Source organism: Balaenoptera musculus, chromosome 2 (assembly GCF_009873245.2).
Source record: "Balaenoptera musculus isolate JJ_BM4_2016_0621 chromosome 2, mBalMus1.pri.v3, whole genome shotgun sequence".
Lineage (NCBI taxonomy): Eukaryota > Metazoa > Chordata > Mammalia > Artiodactyla > Balaenopteridae > Balaenoptera > Balaenoptera musculus.
The window spans coordinates 6,328,050-6,351,723 of record NC_045786.1 but is presented as its reverse complement, the minus strand read 5'-3'; the positions used below and the strand labels follow the sequence as shown (position 1 = coordinate 6,351,723).

The 23,674-nt window shown below is 39.1% G+C and overlaps 1 protein-coding gene across 2 annotated transcripts in view; it reads right to left on the bottom strand.

The window, feature by feature from the left end:
* Positions 1–2,245, bottom strand: part of MINDY3 (MINDY lysine 48 deubiquitinase 3) — a 91,584-nt gene extending 89,339 nt beyond the window's left edge. The window contains exon 1 of one of the 2 annotated variants that reach the window (XM_036843000.1): positions 1,933–2,245. In XM_036843000.1, the coding sequence (XP_036698895.1) occupies positions 1,933–2,026 (94 nt within the window). In that variant the 5' untranslated portion in view covers positions 2,027–2,245. The remainder of the gene's footprint in view (positions 1–1,932) is intronic. The other variant, XM_036843001.1, reaches the window with a different exon arrangement.
* Between the last annotated feature and the right edge of the window lie 21,429 nt (positions 2,246–23,674).

The following is a 23,674-nucleotide window of genomic DNA, read 5'->3' as shown; positions in this document are numbered from 1 at the left end:
TTCTGTATGACTACAAGGTGGCAGAGCATTCTAATATGTCATTACGAAGTTCTCTTTTAGTGATTATCCACCAAATTAACAACAACTTCTTGCAATTGTCAGGGCATGGCCAGACAGCGATCTTCGGCTTGGTTTACAATTAAAACACTTTTTAAATCAAGCTACCCTTTTCTGAGCGTTTACTCCATGTCAGATATTGTGCTAAGTGCCTAAACGAATTCACCTGCCTTTAATCCTCACAACAACCCTGTAAGGTTGGCACTACTATTATCTGCACTCTACAGAGAAGGAAACTGAGGCTTAAGTAGGCTAAAAACCTTGAACCTAGAACCCAAGTATGCCTATTCCAAAGCCTGTTCTTAACCATCATTAGAACTGCCTCTCTGAATTCTCCTTGCCTCTGCATCACAGTACTAAAATAAATGAGGCTGAATATCACCTTATTCTGTGTTGTATTACTAATTAATTAACAAGAACTAAAACTTTTCTCAATCCTTCACAGTCTTGTGTACTTTAGGGCTGGCTGTTCACTATTAAGATAAATAAGACAAACTGGAAAATAAATTTTAAAATCTGCAAATGTGGATGTCCAACATTTCAGAAAATACTAGTTAAGCGACATAATTAAATCTGTAAAAAAAAAAAAAAAAAGCCAAACTAATTACATGCCTGGTTGAGCAACACAAAGGAAAACAACAAAGACACAGCTGAATTAGGAGATGGGAGAGTTGGAATTCGTTCCCAGTTCTATCAATTTGTGCAACTTTGGCCTGGTCATTTAACCCTTCACAACTCATTTTTCTCATCTTCAGAACAAGAGTAATGGACTAAATAACCTACCTGACTGTAATATATTACGATTCTAATTTTACCAGCTCTTACAAGTATCTGGCAGGAAGGAAGGGATTACTTAAACCCTGAATTTTTGTCACTAAATACGCATTACGAAGTAAGGACTTAGATTTACTATGCTAAATTTCCCCCAAACCCTCTGAGAATCGGTATTTTCTAAATAAATATTTTAATAACAAAATGTTTTAGTAACAGTACTAAATAGCTATTATTTGTGTGCTTGTGACGTTTTACCTACAGCCATCACCCATCCTCCTGACTCCAAACACTACGCTCTTAACCTCAACCTCACCATTGTCCCTTTTAAGTCACCTGAAGTAATGTGCCCGTTGTGTTTTAATATTAAAACTTACGAGTTAGGGATGATGGCTAATAAATATCAATAGATGGTATTTTCTCATTTCACAATTACTCGTAGTATTAACAAAACTTCTTATATAACTCAAAAGCCTGTCTGGGTAATTAGATCGGCACAGAAGTCCTGTGGGCCGTATTCCTTCGAACTGGAACAGATCCTACACCACCTCAAAACCGGGGACACTTCGGGTCAAGGGATCAAACACTCTGCAACCGCAACATTCCATTTCTGCACCGAGTACCACGCCTAACCCCGCCTTACTGAAATACAAGCAACACAATCGCTTTCTGGAATTAACCACTGCGACTTTCACGTGGACTTCCCTCTCTCCAAAATGAGACCAAACGACCAGACTCGTTAGGGGGTAAAGATCCAGGCGGCCGGAGCCCTGCTGGAGGAACGGACGCCGGGGCACAGGGCACACCTTCCGTGTCACCCGCTGCAGCCCGGCAGCCGCCCCCTCCTCCTCTCCAGCCCAAAGGCAGCCCAGGGAGTGGCAGGGGCGCCTCGGGTCTTTGGCGGCCCGCTGGCACCGTTCCCCTACTCAGCCTCTAACCCTCAGGGCAGGCAGGGCTTTTCTAGGAAGTCCCGTTTCTGAGCTGAGCAGGGGAACCGGGGCGGAGTGCGGGGCACGCGAGCCGGCTGGCGCGAGAGGCGTCACGGCTCGACTCTCGCGGGGCCAAAGGGAGCGGCGGCCGGAAGCCAGAGTCCAGCCAGGGTACCTTGCGTCCAGCGGCAGAAGATGGTGTCAGAGAGACCGGGGCTGCTCTTGGCGCCCCACACCAGCTCCATCAGCTCTTTAGTCAGTTCGGACATGATGGGGTACCGGCGAGCGGGTCTTGGCTTTCCGGACTCCTGCCCCGGCACATGGGGAAGGGGCGGCTTCGGAGACCGGCGTGGCGGGACGGCAGCGGCAAACGAGCTGGGAGGCTAGACGGGAGGAAGGCAACAGGAGAGAGACCTACTTGCAGGGACCGCGCCTGTCAAGCCCGCTCGGAGCGGCAGCGAGGAGTTTCCCGCACCGGAAGTACTGGGGCCACTTCCGGCTTCTCTTTCACTACCGCCCCCAAGGCCGGAGGGGCAGGCGGCGCCTCCCCGGAAGCGGAAGTGGGGGGGTTGGGAAGAGCCGAGGGCGGCTTGGCGAGCACCTGGCGGTTTCTGAGCTCAGTCCCCGGGCCCGGTGGTGCGGTGGCGTCTTTTGTGTTGGGAGGAGCATCGCATCCCGGGGGCGTTGGCATATTTCTACCCCTGGAATACCTCCTTCCAGTCCGCACTGCTTTGGGCTTAGCTGGGGTGTCTGAGGCCCAAGCCCTAGGGCCCAGAAACGTGGCCTATACCTTAAAATGTGTAATATTAATTCTGCCAAACCAGAGCTTTGAGACGGTGGTTTAATCCTCATGAGGAAACATCCGTGTCTGTGTCGAGGAGCCACCGATAAATTGAAGGCTGTCAGTCTCTTGATCAGTCATATAAAGTCAAACCAACTATTAACAGAACCGAAAAATGTCGCGTAATGGGCACTGGAAATGTCTCTCCCAGGTGTCTAACGCAGAATTACAAAGCTACTTAGAGGAAAACAGATTCAAAGCGGCCTGTTTGTAAATGGTAGAGCAATTTCATCTACAGTTTTCTAGACTGTAGGGTGTGTGGGCTAAAGACCAGGTTATAAATCATTGACAAGCATTCAGTTAAATTTAGTTTGGGTGAAAACTTCTATCTGTGCTGCTTCAAAAGAAGGGAATTTATTCTGGCTGACCTTTGAATTTACAACGAAAAGGCAAACTCTGATGGGTTTCTTTCAGGTAGCAAGTAAGAGGGTTTGCTAATTTATACTTTATTTCCGACTTAAGCAACCTTTGCTGTAGTTAAAAGGAACTGTTCAAAGTGCCTGAACCATATCCATAGCCTTCCTCCTAGTTGTTATTCCCTTCGGAATATCCTTTAGCTTACTATTTTTTCAAACCAAATCTTACCCATTCTTCAGGACGTAGTGTAAGTGGCACTTTGTAGTAAAGCTTTCTCCAGTTATTACAACGTAAAGGAAAAATTGTAGCTTCTGAAATTTCATAGTACCTTATCTATAACTTGCTTATATTTACAAAGAATTATTTACTCCTCTCATGCGGTATACGTTTATGGAAGCCAAGGACCTGTCTTATTCATAGTACCTAATACAGAGCCTTGAATATACCTGGGTCTCAGTAGCTGTTAGATGACAGAATGAAACTTGTCTTTATTGGAACTTAAGAATTCACTATCTTTCAGTAAGTGAGGGAACCAGGGGAAGTACCATTGACTGGTCCAATTAAATATCTAATATTTGCATGGGTGATTTACAATTTGCATAATTATTTCACTTCCTGAAAGAGAAGGGTCAATGTTCATAGATCCTGTAAGTGGCAGAACTCTAAGTTCAGAGCTGTTTGCCACATTTGGTTTCCTTCCATTAATATACAGATAGTAGTTATAGATTTGATTAACTGTCCATAGATAGAAAGAAAAAGCTATACTTTCAAAATGTATTTTTTTTTTAATTCTAACTTTACTTCTTTAATTTTATCTCATCAATCTTTACTTTTTTTAAATTTTTGGCTGTGTTGGGTCTTCGTTTCTGTGCAAGCGCTTTCTCCAGTTGCAGCGAGCGGGGGCCACTCTTCATCGCAGTGCGCGGGCCTCTCACTGTCACGGCCTCTCCCGTTGCGGAGCACAGGCTCCAGACGCACAGGCTCTGATTGTGGCTCACGGGCCTAGTTGCTCCGCGGCATGTGGGATCCTCCCAGACCAGGGCTTGAACCCGCGTTCCCTGCATTGGCAGGCGGATTCCTAACCACTGTGCCACCAGGGAAGCCCACAAAATGTATTTTTGAAAATGAATTCTTTCTTGATCTGTGATTTTTCTTAGTTTCCGGCTGTGGGGAAGCTGGCAGAATCTTGGGTAGACATTGATACGTATGTTCTTTCCACCTTTAGATTATAGTCTTTATTTGCAGTTTTCTACATTTTTTAATTAGCAGGACATATTTTTAAGTAGGAATATTTGATTAATGTTAAATTATTTATGTTCCTTAATTATTCATTACTTACTACATTTAAATCGTGAACTTAAATTAGAGTAAAAATGCAAATTGATTGTCATTTAAAATGTTCTTATTCAGTAATTACATAGGAAAATAAAAATTGCAAACAGTCAAGTTTGTTGCATATATTTCTGGTACAGGACAATAAAGCCTTTTTCTTTTTTATAATGACTTGGAAATTATGTAAATTTCCTTCGGAGTATTTATCTTACTCCATACTTTAGCATACTATTATTTTTTTCCTTAGGACCATCAATGGTTTTGATTAAATTGATGTGTCTCATTAAGATGCACATAGGTTGCATAAAAGATCTTTAATCCTAAAAGAGAGTTTTAAAATATCAGAAACTTCCTGTTCACACACTAAGTTTTATTTGTGGTATTTCTCTTTCTTTCAAATTCAAGTCAGGGCACTTCCATAAAACTGGGCTTAGATTTCCATAATAATTAATTCTCTTTAGCCATCTTTACTACTTCACAGAAGCAGTATTAATTACTCATTATCAAACACTAACTCTGTGCTTAATTATCTTCTTGTCTTTCCCCAAATTTCCCTGTCAACTAAAAGCAAAACAGCTTCATTACCAGGTTCTTAGCAAGTATCATGAAAAGAACAATTCTCTAACTAGAAGCCCTCGACTCCTAATTTAGTGTATTTGCACTACCACTTATTTAGGAGAAATCAATCTTTCAAAAAACCTACCCTACAATAAGATTAATAAGTTCTAGGCAGGTTGATAAGACAATCCCCTACTCATTTATTAATAAAACTATTTAATTTATATGCCCTATGTCTTCCAATAACAGTGTAAATCTATCAAGCAAATGAAACTCTTTCCTTTGCATGACCCTAACCTCATCTCAGCAGGATAATTTTCCTATCAAGCATACCAAGTTCCTTTTAAACCCACCATTGTCATACTCAAGTATAACACAGTGTATCATTTCCCAAAGCATTTCCTATGAACATTAATACCTGGTGGAAAAGGGGTTCTATCATTAAATGTGGGGCTAAATAAAGTTAAACAAGAGAAGGGATTATATTCAGGGTTAAAAGACACATTTGAATCATTTTGTTCACTGACCTTCTCACAGTTTATGTTCTGCAGAATACTGTTTGGGAATCACTGATATAATGGAATAGACTTTTGATAGGAATTAGAAAACTGAATGTTAGTTTTTATTTGGGTACTGTGACCTTGGATGAGTCACTTAACTCGCTATACTGTGCTTTCTTCATCTATAGAGAGGACTAAGTTTGATCATCTCTTAATATCCCATTTACTTTAGATCCTGCTCAACTTCTATGATTTAAAAAATTGGCTGTTTAGAAGTTTAAATATATGGAAGGAGTGAGAAGGAAAAGAATGTTGAGCAAGCATAAAGAGTAAACAAATAATTTAACATTATTCTTCACTAACACAGAATAAAAGAGGTTAGTCATTTGCCACTGATCACTTACTTGTGCTAACATTTTAACTAAGATCAAATCCAAACTTGCATATTAATCCAGAACTAGCTATATTAGATGAGTACATAATATATGCACACTTGGCTGTGTCATAGGTGCTTCAAACTCAGTATGTGCCAAGTCAAACATCTTTCCCCATAAAACCTGCTCCCCTTTCAATGTTTCGTAATCAGTGAATGGTGCCATTATCCATAAAAAAGCACATTTTTAAAAACATCTTTATTGGAGTATAATTGTTTTACAATGTTGTGTTAGTTTCTGCTATATAACAAAGTGAATCAGCTATACATATACATATATCCCCATATCCCCTCCCTCTTGCATCTCCCTCCCTCCCACCCTCCCTTATCCCACCCCTCTAGGTGGTCACAAAGCACCGAGCTGATCTCCCTGTGCGACGCAGCAAAAGCACATTTTTTAATGGCACCAATAAATAACTTCTTTGAGCCTCAGTTGCCACATACATAAAATAAGCTTATTAATAAGAATTACATCGTACAATGATTATGGAATTTAACAGAGTACGTTGTATGTAAAAGAAATATGCACAATGAAAAACCCTATTCTTATATTAGCTATATTAATGGTTTGAACAAGGAAGCGTAGGAGGAAAGATGGAAGATGAACTATTCCTGCATTTGAGCTGGAGAAGGCATCAGAGAAGTTTGAACTGGATAGAATTTTGACTAGAGAAGAAAGGGAGGATGTACATTTAGGCATGAAATAACCCATTGTGGCAGGAGCCTGGTATTTGTGTCACTAGAGAGAGATGAGTGAAGAATGTCAGGTTAAGGAGGGTGCCATAGACTGAATTGTGTCTCTTCTGAATTCATATGTTGAAGCTCTCACCTCAGTGGGACTGAATTTGGATAGTGCCTTTAAAGAGGTAATTAAGGTTAAATGAGGTCATAAAAATGGGGCCCTAATCCAATAGAACTGGTGTCCTAATAAGAAGAGGAAAAAAAAAAAAAAAAAAAAGAAGAGGAAGAGACACCAGGTCTCTCCCTCTCTCTACTTCTCTCTCTCTCTCTGTCTGTCTCCATATATACACAGACAAAAGGCCATGTGAGGGCACAGTAAAAAGGCAGCATTCTCTAAGCCAGGAAGAGAGGCTTTACCATTAACCAATGCTGACAGCACCTTGGTCTTGTACTTGCAGCTTCCAGAACTGTGAGAACATTAATTTCTATTGTTTAGACCACTCAATTTCTGGCATTTTGTTAGGGCAGTCTGAATAGAATAATATCGAGAGCCAGAATCTTAAGAATATTGAATACTATCTTACACAGTTATAGAAGCAAATATTGATTGAGCACAAATTGCCAGTTACTGTACTAAGCTCCTTACATGTATTACAGTACAAAACCCTCAAAACTCAGTGAAGTACTACAATGATCTCCTAGAAGGATAAGGACTTTGCCCTGAATCATGCAGTAAATGGAAAAACCAGGATGCAAACCTAGGTTTTTCTGACCTAGAATCTGTGCTGAAACAAGGTTCAGAACACAGGTGATTTGATTCCAGGGTCTATGGCCTTGGTCCTTAATAAACAAACTTTATTCTAAATATAACAGGAGCTAGTTAAGATTTTTTAATAGGGGAGTGATAACATCATCTTTCAATTTTATAATGCTACCTGGAATAATGCAGTGAGATGAGAAAGCCTGGAAACATCTAAACCAGTTAGGAAGGAAGTTATTGGAATAAATGCAATCATGAAGAGACGCTTAGCACTTGACTAGAGCAATCCATGGAGATTTCAATGAGGGGCAAATTCCGTGGACATTTTAGAAGCACAACAGATAAAACTTGGTGATCTACTAAGAAAAGACGGTGCTATTAAAAAGTTAATAAAACACAACTCTGCGTCAATACCAAATTAGCATTTCTGTTGACCAGAAACATACTAGAAACACGAATGGGGATTAAAGCTGTAGGTTCCAGGTGTGGGAGTAGGACTAGATGAACAAGAGTTTGACTTCTGAAGGCTGAAGTTGACTGAAGCCAGTACATGAGAACTGGAGTTGTTCCAGGTCCACCTTTAAGGACTCATGATTACACTGAGTTGTTCCTCTTCCACTTTTAAGGACTCATGATTACACTGAGCCCATCCAGCTACTCTGGGATAATCTCTTTATTTTAAGGTCAGCTAATCAGCAATCTTAATTTTATCTGAAGCCTGATTCCCCAATTACATAGGTTATATTCCCAAATTGCAGGGATTAGGACATGAGCATCTTTGGAGGGGTGCACCCCTCTGCCTATCGCAGGGCATGGGAGATAATGACTGATCAGTGTCTTGGAAGCAATGAGATGAAGATATTCATTAGGCAATTAAAATCTGGGGTCATTCACCCAATAACTATATATATATATATATATATATATATAGGATCAAGCAGTTTAAAAAAATGGACAAATATCCTTGCCCTCATTGAATTTACATTCTAATGTGAATGACATGGAGAAAAACATATAAATGAAGTATATAGTGTGTTACATTAAATTCTCTGGGAAAAAATAAAGCAGAGAAAGAAGAATAGAGTGGTGGGTGAGGAGTAGGGGACTGCAATATTAAATAGCGCCCATCCCTGACTCACAATAAAGTGGTGTGTAAGCAGAGACGTGTAAGCATGAGCCAAGATGTGTGATGAAGGAGTATTTCAGGCAGAGGAAATAGCAAGTGCGAAGAAAAATCGAGAATTTGCCAGGACAGTTGGCAAAGCTGCAAGGAGAATCCTGAAGCTGGGGACAAGTGAGGAACTGGCTTTTGTTCTGTGCTGCAAATTTCCTACTGGGGTGCATTGCGGGTCCACCCAGCTTTTTTCTTCCCCACAGATATGTTATCTTGGGAACCACAAGGGCTGTAAGATTATATGGAGGAAGGGGCAGAGTTGCTTTAACTGTAGCCTGACCTTGCAGCAAGGTATCTTCTTGCTCTAGGCTCCACTCAAAACTTCTGTTTCACATGATGAATGAGACTGAACCCTATACTCTAGTATGGAATGTATTGCTTCTGAAGCATAAAGCAAGCTACCCAGCATTGTTCTTTCTCAGTGGCAGGAGATGCAAGGTACAATAACTTGTCCTTTATTTTGGAGGGATGTCTTGAAATGCCCAGACAGTGGAACCCATTAAGATTTCACCGATTTGGTAGGCCCTTGAATCTTTGTAGAGTTTATCTCTTACCCTCTTCAGGCATCCAGAGTACTTGCCACTTCTTAGTTAACAGGATGTCCTGTGCAGTAGCCAGCCTCCAAGGATGTCCCCAGTGGTTCTCTCCTCCTGCTACTCCTGCATTTGTGTATTCCCTTTTCACAATGAATAGAGCTATCGTTCCCAAGTCAAGGTCATGAAAGTTTCTTCCTTACTTTCTTAGGGGATGCGAGCTGCCATGTTATAAAGACACTCAAGTAGCCCTAAGGAGAGATCCATGTGATGAGGAACTGGGGTTTTCTGTCTATAGCTAGCACCCACTCACCAGTCATGTGTGTGAGCCTAGGTGAAAGTGGGACCTCTACCACCAGGCAGGACATCAGATGACTGCCGTCCTGACCAACACCTTGACTGTAAACTCATCAGAGACCTTGAGCCACAACCTCTGAGCTAAGTTGCTCCCAAATTCCTGACCAACAGAAACTACGTGAGATAATAAATATTTATTGTCATTTTAAGTCACTAAGCTTTGGGGCCCTTTGTTACGCAGCAATAGATAATGCACCATCGATATACTGTATCCATGTGCTGTTCTGTGCAATTTCTAGATAGTCCCAATCTCTTGGGGTATACAGTAACGGAGAGCAGCAAAATAAATACAGATTTGGGGCCAGACGGTGCATATGTACTGTTGTCCATCCTGTGTGAACGAGAACTCTCTCCAATCCTCCTTCCAGATAGGTAATGACAAGACACATTCATCACGTCAATAGCCATATTCCATGTACCCAAAATCGTTTTAATCAACTGTGGTAAAGATACCACAGCCTGTGCGGCAGCTGCAATCAGGGCCACTCTTTAGTTAAGTTTGTAGTAATCTGCTGACATCCACCTTTATCCATCCAGTTTCGGGAGGGGCCAGACTGGTGAATTAAATGGAGAACATGCTGGCCACCATTACCCCAGCATCCTTTAAGTCTTCTAGTGTGGCACTAATCTTTGACATTCCCCTCAGGATGCCATGTTGTACTTGATGTTCTGTCTCAGCTGGAGGAGCAGTCCCAGGGGCTTCCACTTGACCTTTCCTACTTCCTACTCTTATTCTTTGAATAGAAATCCAAATATTAAAAGTCTGATGAATGTCAAGAATGTCTGGGGTGGCCAGCCTCCAAGAGGGCTCCCAGTGACCCTTATCTCCTGCTGTTCATGTCCTGTGTAGTCCCTTCCAAGAAGTGACCAATAAGATATTGCACAAGTGACACTGTGTGATTTCTGCAGCTAAGTCATAAAGGGGACTGCAGTTTCCGCGTTTGTTCGTTAGGATCCCCCCCTCAGGGAGAAGCCACCTGCTGTGTCATAAGCATGTGGATAGTCCAGTGGAAAGGCTCACATACAGAAGAACTAAAACGTTCCCCCAGCAGCCAAACACCTCGACAGCCATGTGAGTGAGTCACCTTGACATGGGTGCCCCAGTCCCACTCCTGCCCTTAGATCACTGCAGCCCCAGCTGACATCTGACTGAACCTCATGAGAACCGCTCAGCCAGAACTGCCCAGCCAAGCTGCACCCAAATTCCTGCCTAAAGAAGCTAGGAGGTGATACATGTTTATTTTTATTCTAAATCACGAAATTTGAAGGTAATTGGTTATGTGGCAATAGATAATTAGTACAGGTTTTGATACTGGGAGTGTGGTGCTACTCTAAAAATCTAAAAAATCTAGGAATTGCTTTGAGTCTAGGCAGTGGGTAAAAGCAGAAGGCCTTTTTTATTTTTTTCACATCTTTATTGGAGTATAAATGCTTTACAACGTTGTGTTAGTTTCTGCTGTACAACAGTGTGTATCAACTCAATGTATACATATATCCCCATATCTCCTCCTGCTTGTGTCTCCCTCCCACCCTCCCTATCCCACCCCTCTAGGTGGTCACAAAGCACCAAGCTGATCTCCCTGTGCTATGCTGCTGCTTCCCACTAGCTATCCATTTTACATTTGGTAGTGTGTATACGTCAGTGCTACTCTCACTTCATCCCAGCTTCCCCTTCCTGCACCCCCCATGCCCTCAATTCTGTTCTCTACGTCTGCGTCTTTTTTCCTGCCTTGCCACTAGGTTCATCAGTACCGCTTTTTAAAATTCCATATATATGCGTTAGCATACAGTATTTGTTTTTCTCTTTCTGACTTACTTCACTCTGTATGACAGATTCTAGGTCCATCCACCTCACTACAAATAACTCAGTTTCGTTCCTTTTTATGGCTGAGTAATATTCCATTGTATATATGTGCCACATAGGAGGCCTTTAAAAGGAATGTTAGTGAAAGCCTAAATGGCAGCAAAGAGACTGTTAGTGGAAGCCTGGTGGTTCCAAGGAGACCAACAGTGAGGAAAGTGAGAAAGGGAAAGTGAGAAAAATATTGGAAACTACAGAGGAAGGGATCCCTGTGTAACATGCTATCTCCTGCAGTAATGCGGAAAGTAGAAAATTCCCTTAGTGAACCAGGTGATCTAGCTTAGAAGACTTCCAGGCACAGTGTTGAATGTGCCAGCTGTCTTCTTCTTGTCACCTGTAGTAAAATGCAAGAGGAGAGCAATACGCTCCGGAAATAACGGTTAAGCATAAAAGAGCTAGGCCTTGCTGGTTTGGAGAATCCCTAGACTTTCCGTATGACAAATGATGTAAAAGTTAAGAAATGGCTTCCAGGGGAAGATTAAATACAGGGAAATGTAAAAAAACATGATCTAAAGATGAAAAGAAGAACGTGACTGTAAAAACCTTAGAAAAATCAAGCAAGCAAAAGACCTTCTAAAGATTTTAAGGGTGTGTGTCTCATGGATCGCCTACTTTAAACAGAAGGGCTTCTAAGAATCTAAAGTATGTTATACTTCAGCAGCCTCACTGGGAAGTCCAATTAGAAAAAGGCTTATCTCAAAGAGAGCCATAGTGTGGCTATTTTCCAATAGATTTAACTCTGATAAGATTCACACGAGACCCACAAAGTTTAAAAGATAATCATACTTATGGAAACAGCACCAGTTTGGACAGAAAGGATGAGAGACAATAAAAATAAAAATTGGGGGGGCTTCCCTGGTGGCACAGTGGTTGAGAATCTGCCTGCCAATGCAGGGGACACGGGTTCGAGCCCTGGTCTGGGAAGATCCCACATGCCGCGGAGCAGCTCGGCCCGTGAGCCACAATTACTGAGCCTGCGCGTCTGGAGCCTGTGCTCCGCAACAAGAGAGGCCGCGATAGTGAGAGGCCCGCGCACCGCGAGTGGCCCCCACTTGCCACAACTAGAGAAAGCCCTCACACAGAAACGAAGACCCAACACAGCCATAAATAAATAAATAAATAAAATAAAATAAAATAAAAAAATTGGACTTTGAACCCTTAAATTTATATAGGAAGAAGGCTGAGAAAACTACCCAGCTGTAAACATGAGATACCTTTCACGGTAAAAGGAAGGGTGACTAAAAAAACCAAGAGCTCAGAGAGCAGACCCAAAACTACAGTGAATCATCCCCAGGACTTAAGTCCTAAATCGAGGAACTATCAACACATGTCCCATTGTGTCCTTCTATATTTCAGAAATGTTAGGGACCCATAACTCCTGTACACCTCCTCTTTTACCAGTTTTGGATGGAAGATACTATTGTGATTATCCTATCCTGCCCCACCATTGTGATGGGTGTATGGACCAGGCAACTTGTCTCAGCTCCCAAGTCTTCAGAAACTACAGGCAAGGAAGCTCATACCCACCTAATTTAGATAAGGTTCATGGAGTTCAAGCTGATGCTATAATGGTATGAGACTCTTAGGGCCTTTAGGCAGGGAATAAATAGATGTTACATGTAGGAGAGACTTATTATTAGAGGACAAAGGTTGGTCTGTGGGACCTCCAAGACGGCAACCAATGAGCCCTGCCCTTGAGTAGTCCCCTCCTACACTGAATGGGGCTGAACTGTGTGACCCACACAATATTGTGGAAGTAACGATACGTGATTTCTAAAACTCAGTCATGAAAGGTATTGCAGTTCTGCCTGATCTCTTAGAGATTCCACTTTGTGGGAAGCCAACTGCCATAATGTGATGATACTCAAGCTGTCTGTGAACAGGCACACGTATTGAGAAACTGAGGCTAGATACGTCCTTCCCAAATCTCTGAATCCCACTTCTTTATGATCAGGGCCCTGACTTGGACAAGGAGAAGTTGGCCTTCTCTGAAGTTCTGCTACTCTCACAAATAAATTGTATATCTGGCCTTCAGGTTTGTTTGTTCCCTCATTGCAGAAAATGAGTTTTTGGGTTTTTTTTAAAATGCTGCCTAGGAGAATTTTTGAGTCGCATACTTTGTCTTAGATTGCTGATTAATGAACATGAGCCTACATGTCCTTCAGTGTCTCATTGGTATTTACAAAGTGTTCGGTCTTTGCAATCCCGTGTGTGTCAGTCATTCGACACTGGTTGCCCCAGGAGCTCCAGTTCGGTCAAGGGTAACTTTTTGTAGAAAGGGGCAACTGTAAACTTTAACTGACGATAATTTCCAGTAGCTGGGGAATGACTACACTGACTGGTTCAATGAAAGGAATCTGGGTAGAGACTAATAGCATCCATTACAGGTACCAAAAACAAAAAAGCCTTTGGCAACATCATACTTAGTAGAGGAACTAGAACATTTTCCCTTTTAGACTGGCAACAAATTATGGATGCCTACTATCATGACTTTTATTCAACACAAAAAGGACGTCCTAATCAGCAAGGCAAGAAAAAGAAATGAAAGGATTGATAAAGTGGAAAAAAAACCATCATTATTCATAGCCTGCCTCATGTTTTATTCTATAGATAGCGCTTTTTCTGGAGTTCTAAAGCACAGTTTGCCTTTAATGCTCAAGACCTTTCTTTCCCACTGTTACTAGTGATTTCTTCTAGGGCTTGTCTGAGTCCCTCACAGAATTTACTGAATCCCCTTTGGGCAGGTTGAGACTGTAATAAATGAATATGGAATTGAGCTGCTTAATTTTTTGCCAGTCTAATATCTAATTCTTCATCTATATTCTGGAAGAAGAATGGCAATTTCTGTTGGGTAAAGCTCAGAAACTGGATAGAACGGGACAGCCAGAAAAGAACATGCTACTGGTTTTAAACGAAGTCAGCAGTGGTAAAACTGGATAGGAAAATTGGTTCCCTGAGTTGAAGTTGCTTTGAATTTTATCCTGGACTGTCTCCGCAGCTTTTCTGGATATCTTCAGTGGGAGCTGTCCAAGTCTGCTTGACTCAGAGTTGACATTGGAATGCTGTGTACAAAACCAGAGGAGGAAAAGGTGTATGATCATCACCTCTCTGGTTCATTTAGTGTCAGGATGACTAGCAGGGCTTCTGCTCAGGCAGAATGCCACACCCGCTGAAGGATGAATGACGTCTGCTCCTGAATCTTTTGGTGCTACACGTTCTGCAACATTGGGAGGCAGCCATAGGTGAGACTGGAGTCTAGACAGACAGAGGTCTGGTTCACATTAACCCCTTCTAAAGCAAACAGTAGTAGAGCCCCAAGGCTGCTTCTATTTTCTTTGGTTTTCACTTGTGAAACTTGTTATTATAAAAAAGATTTTAAACATACACACACAAAAAAAAGAGAAGAGGATTATAAATATCTCTGTCGTAGATTTAACAATGAAGTCCTTTGTTTCATCTATTTTTGGTAAATTTTTGAATATAAATTACAGATATCGTAACAAGATACCTGTAGTTATTTCAGTATGCATCTCTAAATTTAAGATACTTTTCTACATAATCATAACAGCATGATCACTTCTAACAAAATTAATAATAGTTCCCTAAAATAATATTATTTCACATTACTCAGATGTCTCCATTAGTTCATACAATGCTCTTTAAAGCTAGTTGCTTCAGACCATGGTTCAATCAATGACAATATGTGGCATTTCTCTAAAGAATATGTTAGTATACAACATTCCTCTTCTCTCTCCTTTCTCCATGACATTAATTTTTTGAAGAGACTGGATCAATTTTACTTTAGAATATCTGATTTTTAAAAATGTGTATGATTGTTTCCTTGTGGGGATTATTTGACTTGTACCTTACTATACATTTTGGTACTTCCTGTAAATTGAAAGTTTAGGGGTAAATATTTTATTTGGTTAATTTGAATAAATTAATTTGATGGCAAAACACTTCTTTGTAAGAACACTTTAAGAATAAAGCTATGTATTTCTCATTGTATCACATCAAAGGGCTGGGTGTCTAATTATTGTTGTTAAAATTGATCACTTGAGGAAGGTGTCACCAGTGGGTAATCTGTAGGCTCTACTTTAGCTCTGTGTCCATTCAATTTTCTGTCAACCTTTTATCTAATGGTTAAGCATCCATTGAAAATCCTTGCCTGAGTCAATTAATTCATTAGTAGTTGCAAAATGATCATGTTCTGGTTTTTTTGTTGTTCTTTTTCCTAACTTCTTGAGTTGAATGGTTAGTTCATTATTTTTCAATATTTTTAATGTAGCATTTAGTGCTACAAAATTACTATCTAAGAATTATACAAGTTTTGATATATAGCATGTTCATAATTATCATTCAGTTCAAATATTTAATGATTCCCATGATTTTTCTTTCTTAACTCATTGGTTATTTCCAAGTAAATTTTAAATCTTCAAATATTTCTTAGAGGAATCTATTTATTATTAATTTCTGGTTTAATTATATTCTGTTCAGCAGACACACATTTTTGTGATCCTGATACTCTGGTATTTGGTGAGACTTGCTTTCAGGCTTAGTTCATGGTGAATTTTTATAAAAGTTTTGTGCATGATTGAGAAGAATATCTGCTCTCTGATTTTTTGGTACAAGCTTCTGTCTATTACTAGTAAATTAAAATGTCAGTTCATTGTTTTATCCATCCACAGCCTTAAAACTTTAAAAAAATCTAGTTCATTAGTATCTGGGGAGAAGAATGTTAGATCTCCCATGGTTAGTACAGATTTGCCAGTATTTTTTCTTGTGCCAAGCATTGCTTTATATATATTGCTATATTATACATTAGGTGTTTACACATTTGGAATTGTTATATCTATCTGGAAAATTATCCTTTTTTCTGTAAGTAATAAACTGAATAAGTAGTGGTGGTGTCCAATACGTAGTTTTCCCATGTTTAAGCCATCTATAAATTATGTTTTGCTTTTTTATACTTAAGGTTTATTTTTGTTTACCATCCCTTCTTTTAGGATTTAACTTCTTACTTCCTAAAGCATATCTTTTCTGAATTCTGCTAATGAGAAGCTTTTTGTGGTCACTATATATTTGTTTGTAAAAATGCCTTATTCTTCAGTGATAGTTTCGTAAGGTACAAAATACAAGTTCAGGTTCTTCTTTGCTATATGACTTTCCTCAATATTCTTATCAGTGAAATGAAAGTTTAAAATTGTACCTACATTATGGGCTTATGAGGCTTAAATTATGTCAGTTAAATGGGTTAACATTTGTAAGGTCCTGAAGAGTGCTGGCTCATGGTAAGTGCCATGTAAATGTTTGTTAAATAAAAATAAAATGTATGAATAAGGTGGGAGTTGTTTTCTCTTACTCCTTAAAGATAACATTCTACAGTTGTCTGTAGTTTATTGTTACTTTTGAGAAGTCTTTAGTTTATCTAATGGTCATTTATTTTTAGGAAATCTGTCTTGTCTCTCTGTTTGCATTTGAGAACATGTCTTTATCTTTGGTTTTCTATTGTGTTATCTCGGTATGGTTCACTTCTATTTATCCTGCTTGGTGTTTGTTGTACATTTTCAAATTGGAAAATCAGGTCTTTCATCAATTTGGAAAAGGTTTCAGCCGTTTAATTTTTAATATTTTCTCTCAGCCATTATTTATTTATTTATTTTAAAAATTTATTTATTTTTGGCTGTGTTGGGTCTTTGCTGCTGTGCGCGGGCTTTCTCTAGTTGCGACTACTCTTTGTGGCGGTGCACGGGCTTCCTATTGCGGTGGCTTCTCTTGTTGTGGAGCAAGGGCTGTAGGCGTGTGAGCTTCAGTAGTTGGGGCATGTGGGCTCAGTAGTTGTGGTGCACGGGCTTAGTTGCTCTGCGGCATGTGGGATCTTCCCGGACCAGGGATCGAACCCGTGTCCCCAGCACTAGCAGGCGGATTCTTAACCACTGTGCCACCAGGGAAGTCCCTCTCTCAGTCATTATTTTCTGTCTCTGGAAATCTGAAGAGACATACGTTGGGTTTAGTCATTCCATCTTCTATACCTCAACTTGTCTTCTGTATTTTCTGTTTATTTTTCTCTACAAAATTATATATAATTTTGTGAAATAAAGTCTTCTATTTATTAATCTCTGCTTACCTCTCTCTTTCCTGCTTTTAGCCAACTTAATTGAATTTTAAATCAGTTACTTTATTTTTATTTATACAAATCAAAACCTTTGATTGTTTTCCAGATTTTCCAGAACTTTTATAATAGTATTTTCTGACTCACTTATGAGGAAATGTTTTCTTGTTAGTTTTATGATTTGGATTATGAGGACATTTTTTTTTGGCCACGCTGTGTGGCTTATGGTATCTCAGTTCCCTGACAAGGTATTGACCCCAGGCCACAGCAGTGAAAGCCCAGAATCCTAACCACTAGGCCATCAGGGAACTCCCAAGCTTATTTTCAATTAAGTTTTATTTGTGGGAAACTTGTATGGCTGTAATATCTAGATCGAATATTTGTCCCCCAAAGAGATTTTGAATTTGGAGTATTGTGCAGCCATAGACCAATTTTAAGATGCCTTCTGAGCTGAAATACTCCTGGACCACGTAGAGAGTGGAAATAAGAACTTCATCCTATGTGAGGAAAATCCCTTATCACAAATTCTCAAATCTGACTTTTTATTGATCCATCTAGATTCTGTGTCAAGACAGACAAGCTTACTTATTTGTTTTTGGAGTGTTGGGCATATTTTCTTTTTATTCTATGCTTTCACTAAAGGTACAGCCATTTGAAAGTCTCAGTTTCAATTAGTGACATCACACAAGTTCAAGTTACCATCTTTTGATTTGATGCCTTAAAAACCCAAGAATTTTGTTTTTGTATCTTTATTGGAGTATAATTACTTTACAATGGTGTGTTAATTTCTGCTGTACAACAAAGCGAATCAGCTATATGTATACATATATCCCTGTATCCCCTCGCTCTTGAGCCTCCCTCCGACCCTCCCTACCCCACCCCTCTAGGTCATCACAAAGCATTGAACTGATTTCCCTGTGCTATGCAGCAGCTTTCCACTAGCCATCCATTTTACATTTGGTAGTGTATGTATGTCAATGCTACTCTCTCACTTCGTCCCTGCTTCCCCTTCCCCCCCGTGTTTTCAAGTCCATTCTCTATGTCTGTGTCTTTATTCCTGCCCTGCCACTAGGTTTATCAGTACCGTTTTTTAAGATTCCATATATGTGCGTTAGCATACAGTATTTGTTTTTCTCTTTCTGACTTACTTCACTCTGTATGACAGACTCTAGGTCCATCCACCTCATTACAAATAACTCAGTTTCATTCCTTTATATGGCTGAGTAATAATCCATTGTATATATGTGCCCCATCTTCTTTATCCATTCATCTGTTGATGGACACTTAGGTTGTTTCCATGTCCTGGTTATTGTAAATAGTGCTGTAATGAACATTGTGGTACATGACTCTTTCTGAATTATGAAAACCCAAGAATTTTGAAAGCAAACCCCAACCCCCAACACACACATGCCTTCCTCCAGGACAGCTGGGGAATATCCAACTCATTGGATTATTGGTCTTTTTTGGGAGCTCTTCTTTAGGTTTGGTCCATGGGGTTATCTCTTATTTTCTTGCAAGTACTAGTATGCTGCTGAGAGTATGTTTTATAAAGTTATTTTTAAACATTCTGTAGATTCTGAATGTTCAATCCAATGTCACTAATGTGTTATATAAAAAATCAATCTTACAGTATTTTTTTTCTATAATTTGCTTTAAAATTTATGTAAGGAAACTAATCTTGAGTTATTTGTAGTGACGTTGATGGACTTAGAGTCTGTCGTACAGAGTGAAGTAAGTCAGAAAGAGAAAAACAAATACCATGTGGTAACGCATATATATGGAATCTAAAAAAAAAAAAAAAAATGGTACTGATGAACCTACTGGCAGGCCAGGAATAAAGACGTAGACATAGAGAATGGATTGAGGACATGGGGTGGGGGAGGTGGAAGCTGGGGAGAAGTGAGAGTAGCAGCGACATATATACACTACCAAATGTAAAACAGTTAGCTAGTGTGAAGCAGCAGCATAGCACAGGGAAATCAATTTGATGTTTTCTGACAACCTAGAGGGGTGGGGTAGGGAGGGTGGGAGGGAGATGAAAGAGGGAGGGGATATGGGAATAGATGTATGCATATGGCTGATTTACTTTGTTGTACAACAGAAACTAACTCAGTATTGTGAAGCAATTATACTCCAATAAAGATCTATAAAAAAAATAGAAAACTAATCTTACATCACAACAAAGTAGGATTCATCCCAGGTTCACAAGGATGCTTCAACATATGCACATGAATCAGTGTGATGCACCACATAAACAAAAGAAAAGATAAAAACCACATGATCATTTCAATAAATGCAGAAAAAGCATCTGACAAAATTGAACACCCATTCATGATTAAAAATTCTTACCAAAGTAGGTGTAGAGGGAACATATCTCAATATAATAAAAGCTACTTATGACAAACCCACATCCAATATAATACTCGATGGTGAAAAGCTGAAGACCTTCCCACTAAAATCTGGAACAAGATAAGGATGCTCACTCTCACCTCTTCTATTCAACACAGTATTGCAAGTCCTAGCCACAGCAATCAGACAAGAAAAAGAAATAATGGTATCCAAATTGGAAAGGAAGAAGTAAAATTTTCATTATATGCAGATGATATGATACTATATATAGAAAGCCCTAAAGACTCCACACAAAAACTACTAGAACTGATAAATGATTTCAGCAAGTTAGCAGGATACAAGATTAGCATACAGAAATTGGTTGCATTTTTTTACACCAAAAATGAAATATCAGAAATGGAATGTAAAAAGAAAAACCTTTTAAAATCACACCCCCAAAAATAAAATACTTAGGAATAAACCTGACCAAGGAGGTGAAAAACTTATACACTGAGAACTATACAACATTAATAAAGGAAATGGAAGATGATTCAAAGAAATGGAAAGATATTCCATGCTCTTGCATTGTAAGAATTAATACCGTTAAAATGGCCATACTACCCAAAGTAATCTACAGATTTAACACAATCCTTATCAAATTACCTAAGACATTTCTCACAGAACTAGAACAAATAATCCAAAAATTCATGTGGAACCATAAAAGACCGAGAATTGCCAAAGTAATCCTGAAGAAAAAGAACAAAGCAGGAGGCATAACCCTCCCAGACTTCAGACAATACTGCAAAGCCACAGTAATCAAAACAGCGTGGTGCTGGCACAAAAACAGACATATAAATCAATGGAACAGAATAGAGAGCCCATAAATACACCCACACACCTACGGCCAATTAATCTTCAACACAGGAGGTAAGAATATACCATGGGAAATAGGCAGTCCCTTCAGCAAGTGGTGTTGGGAAAGTTGGACAGCTGTATGTAAATCAATGAAGTTAGAACACACCCTCTCACCATACTCAAAAATAAACTCAACATGGCTTAAAGACCTAAACATAAGACATGAAACCATAAAACTCCTAGAAGAGATCATAGGCAAAACATTCTCTGACATAAATCGTACCAATGTTTTCTTAGGTCAGTTTCCCAAGGCAATACAAATAAAAACAAAAATAAACAAATGAGACCCAATCAAACTTATAAGCTTTTGCACAGCAAAGGAAACCATAAACAAAACAAAAAGACAACCTACAGAATGGGAAAAAATATTTGCAAATGATGCAACTGACAAGGGCTTAATTTCCAAAATAGATGAACAGCTCATACAACTCAACAACAAAAAAATAAACAACCCACTCAAAAAATGGGCAGAAGACCTAAATAGACATTTCTCCAAAGAAGAAATACACATGGCCAATAGACACATGAAACGATGCTCAACATCGCTATTTATTAGAGAAATGCAAATTAAAATACAGTGTGGTACCACCTCATACCGGTCAGAATGGCTATCATTAAAAAGTCTACAAATAACAAACTCTGGAGAGGGTGTGGCAAAAAGGGAACCCTCCTACACTGTTGGTGGGAATGTAAGTTGGTGTAACAACTTACATTCTGAAAAACAGTATGGAGGTTCCTCAGAAAACTAAAATAGAATTACCATATGATCCAGCAACCCTACTCCTGGGTATATATCCAGACAAAACTATAACTCAAAAAGATACATGCACCCCTATGCTCATAGCAGCACTATTCACAATAGCCAAGACATGGAAACAACCTAAATGTCCATCAACAGATGAATGGATAAAGAAGATGTGGTACATATATACAATGGAATACTACTCAGCCATAAAGTTTGAAATACGGCCATTTGCAGCAACATGGATGCAACTAGAGATTATCATACTAAGTGAAGTAAGTCAGAAGGAGAAAGACAAATATCATATGATATCACTTAGATATGACACAAATGAACCTACCTATGAAACAAAAACAGAATAACAGACTGGTGGTTGCCAAGGGGGAGGGGGTTGGGGGAGGGATGGAGTGGGAGTTTGGGGTGAGCAGATGTAAGCTTTTACATATAGAATGGATAAACAACAAGGTCCTACTGTATAGCACAGGGAACTATATTCAATATCCCATGATAAACCATAATGGAAAATAATACATAAAAAAAGAATATATATATGTGTATGTATAACTGAATTACTTTGCTATAAAACAGAACTTAACACAACATTGTGAATCAACTATACTTCAGTTTAAAAATATTGAAAACTAAAAAAAAAAAAAATATTGAAAACTGATTTTATTCATATATTTTCTTTTTTAAATTAAATTAAATTAATTTATTTTTAACATCTTTATTGGAGGATAATTGCTTTACATTGTTGTGTTAGTTTCTGCTTTATAACAAAGTGAATCAGCTATACATATACATATATCCCCGTATCCTCTCCCTCTTGAGGCTCCCTCCCACCCTCCCTATCCCACCCCTCTAGGTGGTCACAAAGCACCGAGCTGACCTCCCGGTGTTATGCAGCTGCTTCCCACTAGATATCTATTTTACATTTGGTAGTTATATATTTTCTTATGATCAAGAAATTATTAGCCCTTGAACAAATGCTGTGCCATATCACAGAATGCCAGAAAGTCAAAGAACAATTGATGTAAGCAAATCAGTTACCACCTATCTCACTGATAGATGTCACCTAATCACTGATCAGTGATGTATGTTCTGTAACTTGATTTATACGTCCAATAAATATTTGATATTGTGTTGTTTGTAATTTTAGGATTTCAATTCTGCCATTCCATCAACAGGTGGTGCCATTGTATTATAGTTTGAATTCTGTGGGGGGCAGGGGAAACCCTTTTGGACTAGTTGCACCTGTAACTATCTCCCCTTTTCTAGAGGCTTCTGTCGTTGCTTTTGTACCTTAAGAACTTTGATTTTATGGTTTCTTTTAAAAAAATTCATATTGTTAAAATTATCTTGTGTAATAAACTTGGCTGGATTCTTCTAATATATATTATACTTCTAGAAATTGCAGGACATATGTGTGCTATTTTGTTTACAAAGCAATTAATAACCAAAAATAATAGCTATGTATTCTGATATCTACAGGACCAGTGAATGCTTTCTAATTTTAGATTATCACAAGTTCTCATTTTATAAAGAAAACTACAAGCCAATATCCCTGACGAATATAGATGCAAAAACACTCAATAAAATACTAGCCAACAGAATTCAGAAGCACATTAAAAGAATCAATCACCATGAGCAAGTGAGATTTATCCCTGGGATGCAAGGATGGTTCAACATACACAAATCAATCAATGGGATCCATCACATTAATAGAATAAAAAAAAAAGAATCATATGATCATCTCAATAGGCACAGAAAAATCATGTGACAAAATTGAACATCGATTCATGATAAAAACTCTTAAATTAGGCCTAGAAGGAACATATTTCAACATAAAAGGCCATATATGACAAGGCCACAGATAATTTTATAATATTTAAAATACTCCTTTGTATTTGTAACAAAAAACTCTTCATATTTTTTATACTGAGAAAAGCAAGTCAATACCCAATGCCTATTTGTGTGTGTGTGTTTTTTTAAAGATGCTATTAAATATTACATTGGTCACAGCTCTGTCAACAGATCTGTTTCTAGTTAAGTGTTCCCAGAAATAACACCACTGGGAAGATTCCTTCATGTTGCAGCAAGTCATGCAGGGTCAGCTTGGAATGGAATGGGCAACCCCATATACACTGGCATAAAGAGAATGAAAGGCTTTATCCCTTTTCGAATTCTGCCTTTGGTTCACTATGTAAACTGACAAAGCTATTTCCTCAAGGGTACTTGTCAAAGTCACAGCATGATCACAGAAGGTGGTAATAAGGCGTTGGGACTCACTGACAGAGAGATTACTTTGAGGCTTCTTGTGATTCTCCTCAGTGATTTCAGGAACAGCTAGCTCTTCTTTTTTTTTTTTGTATAACTTTATTTATTTATTTTTGGCTGTGTTGGGTCTTCATTGCTGCGTGTGAGCTTTCTCTA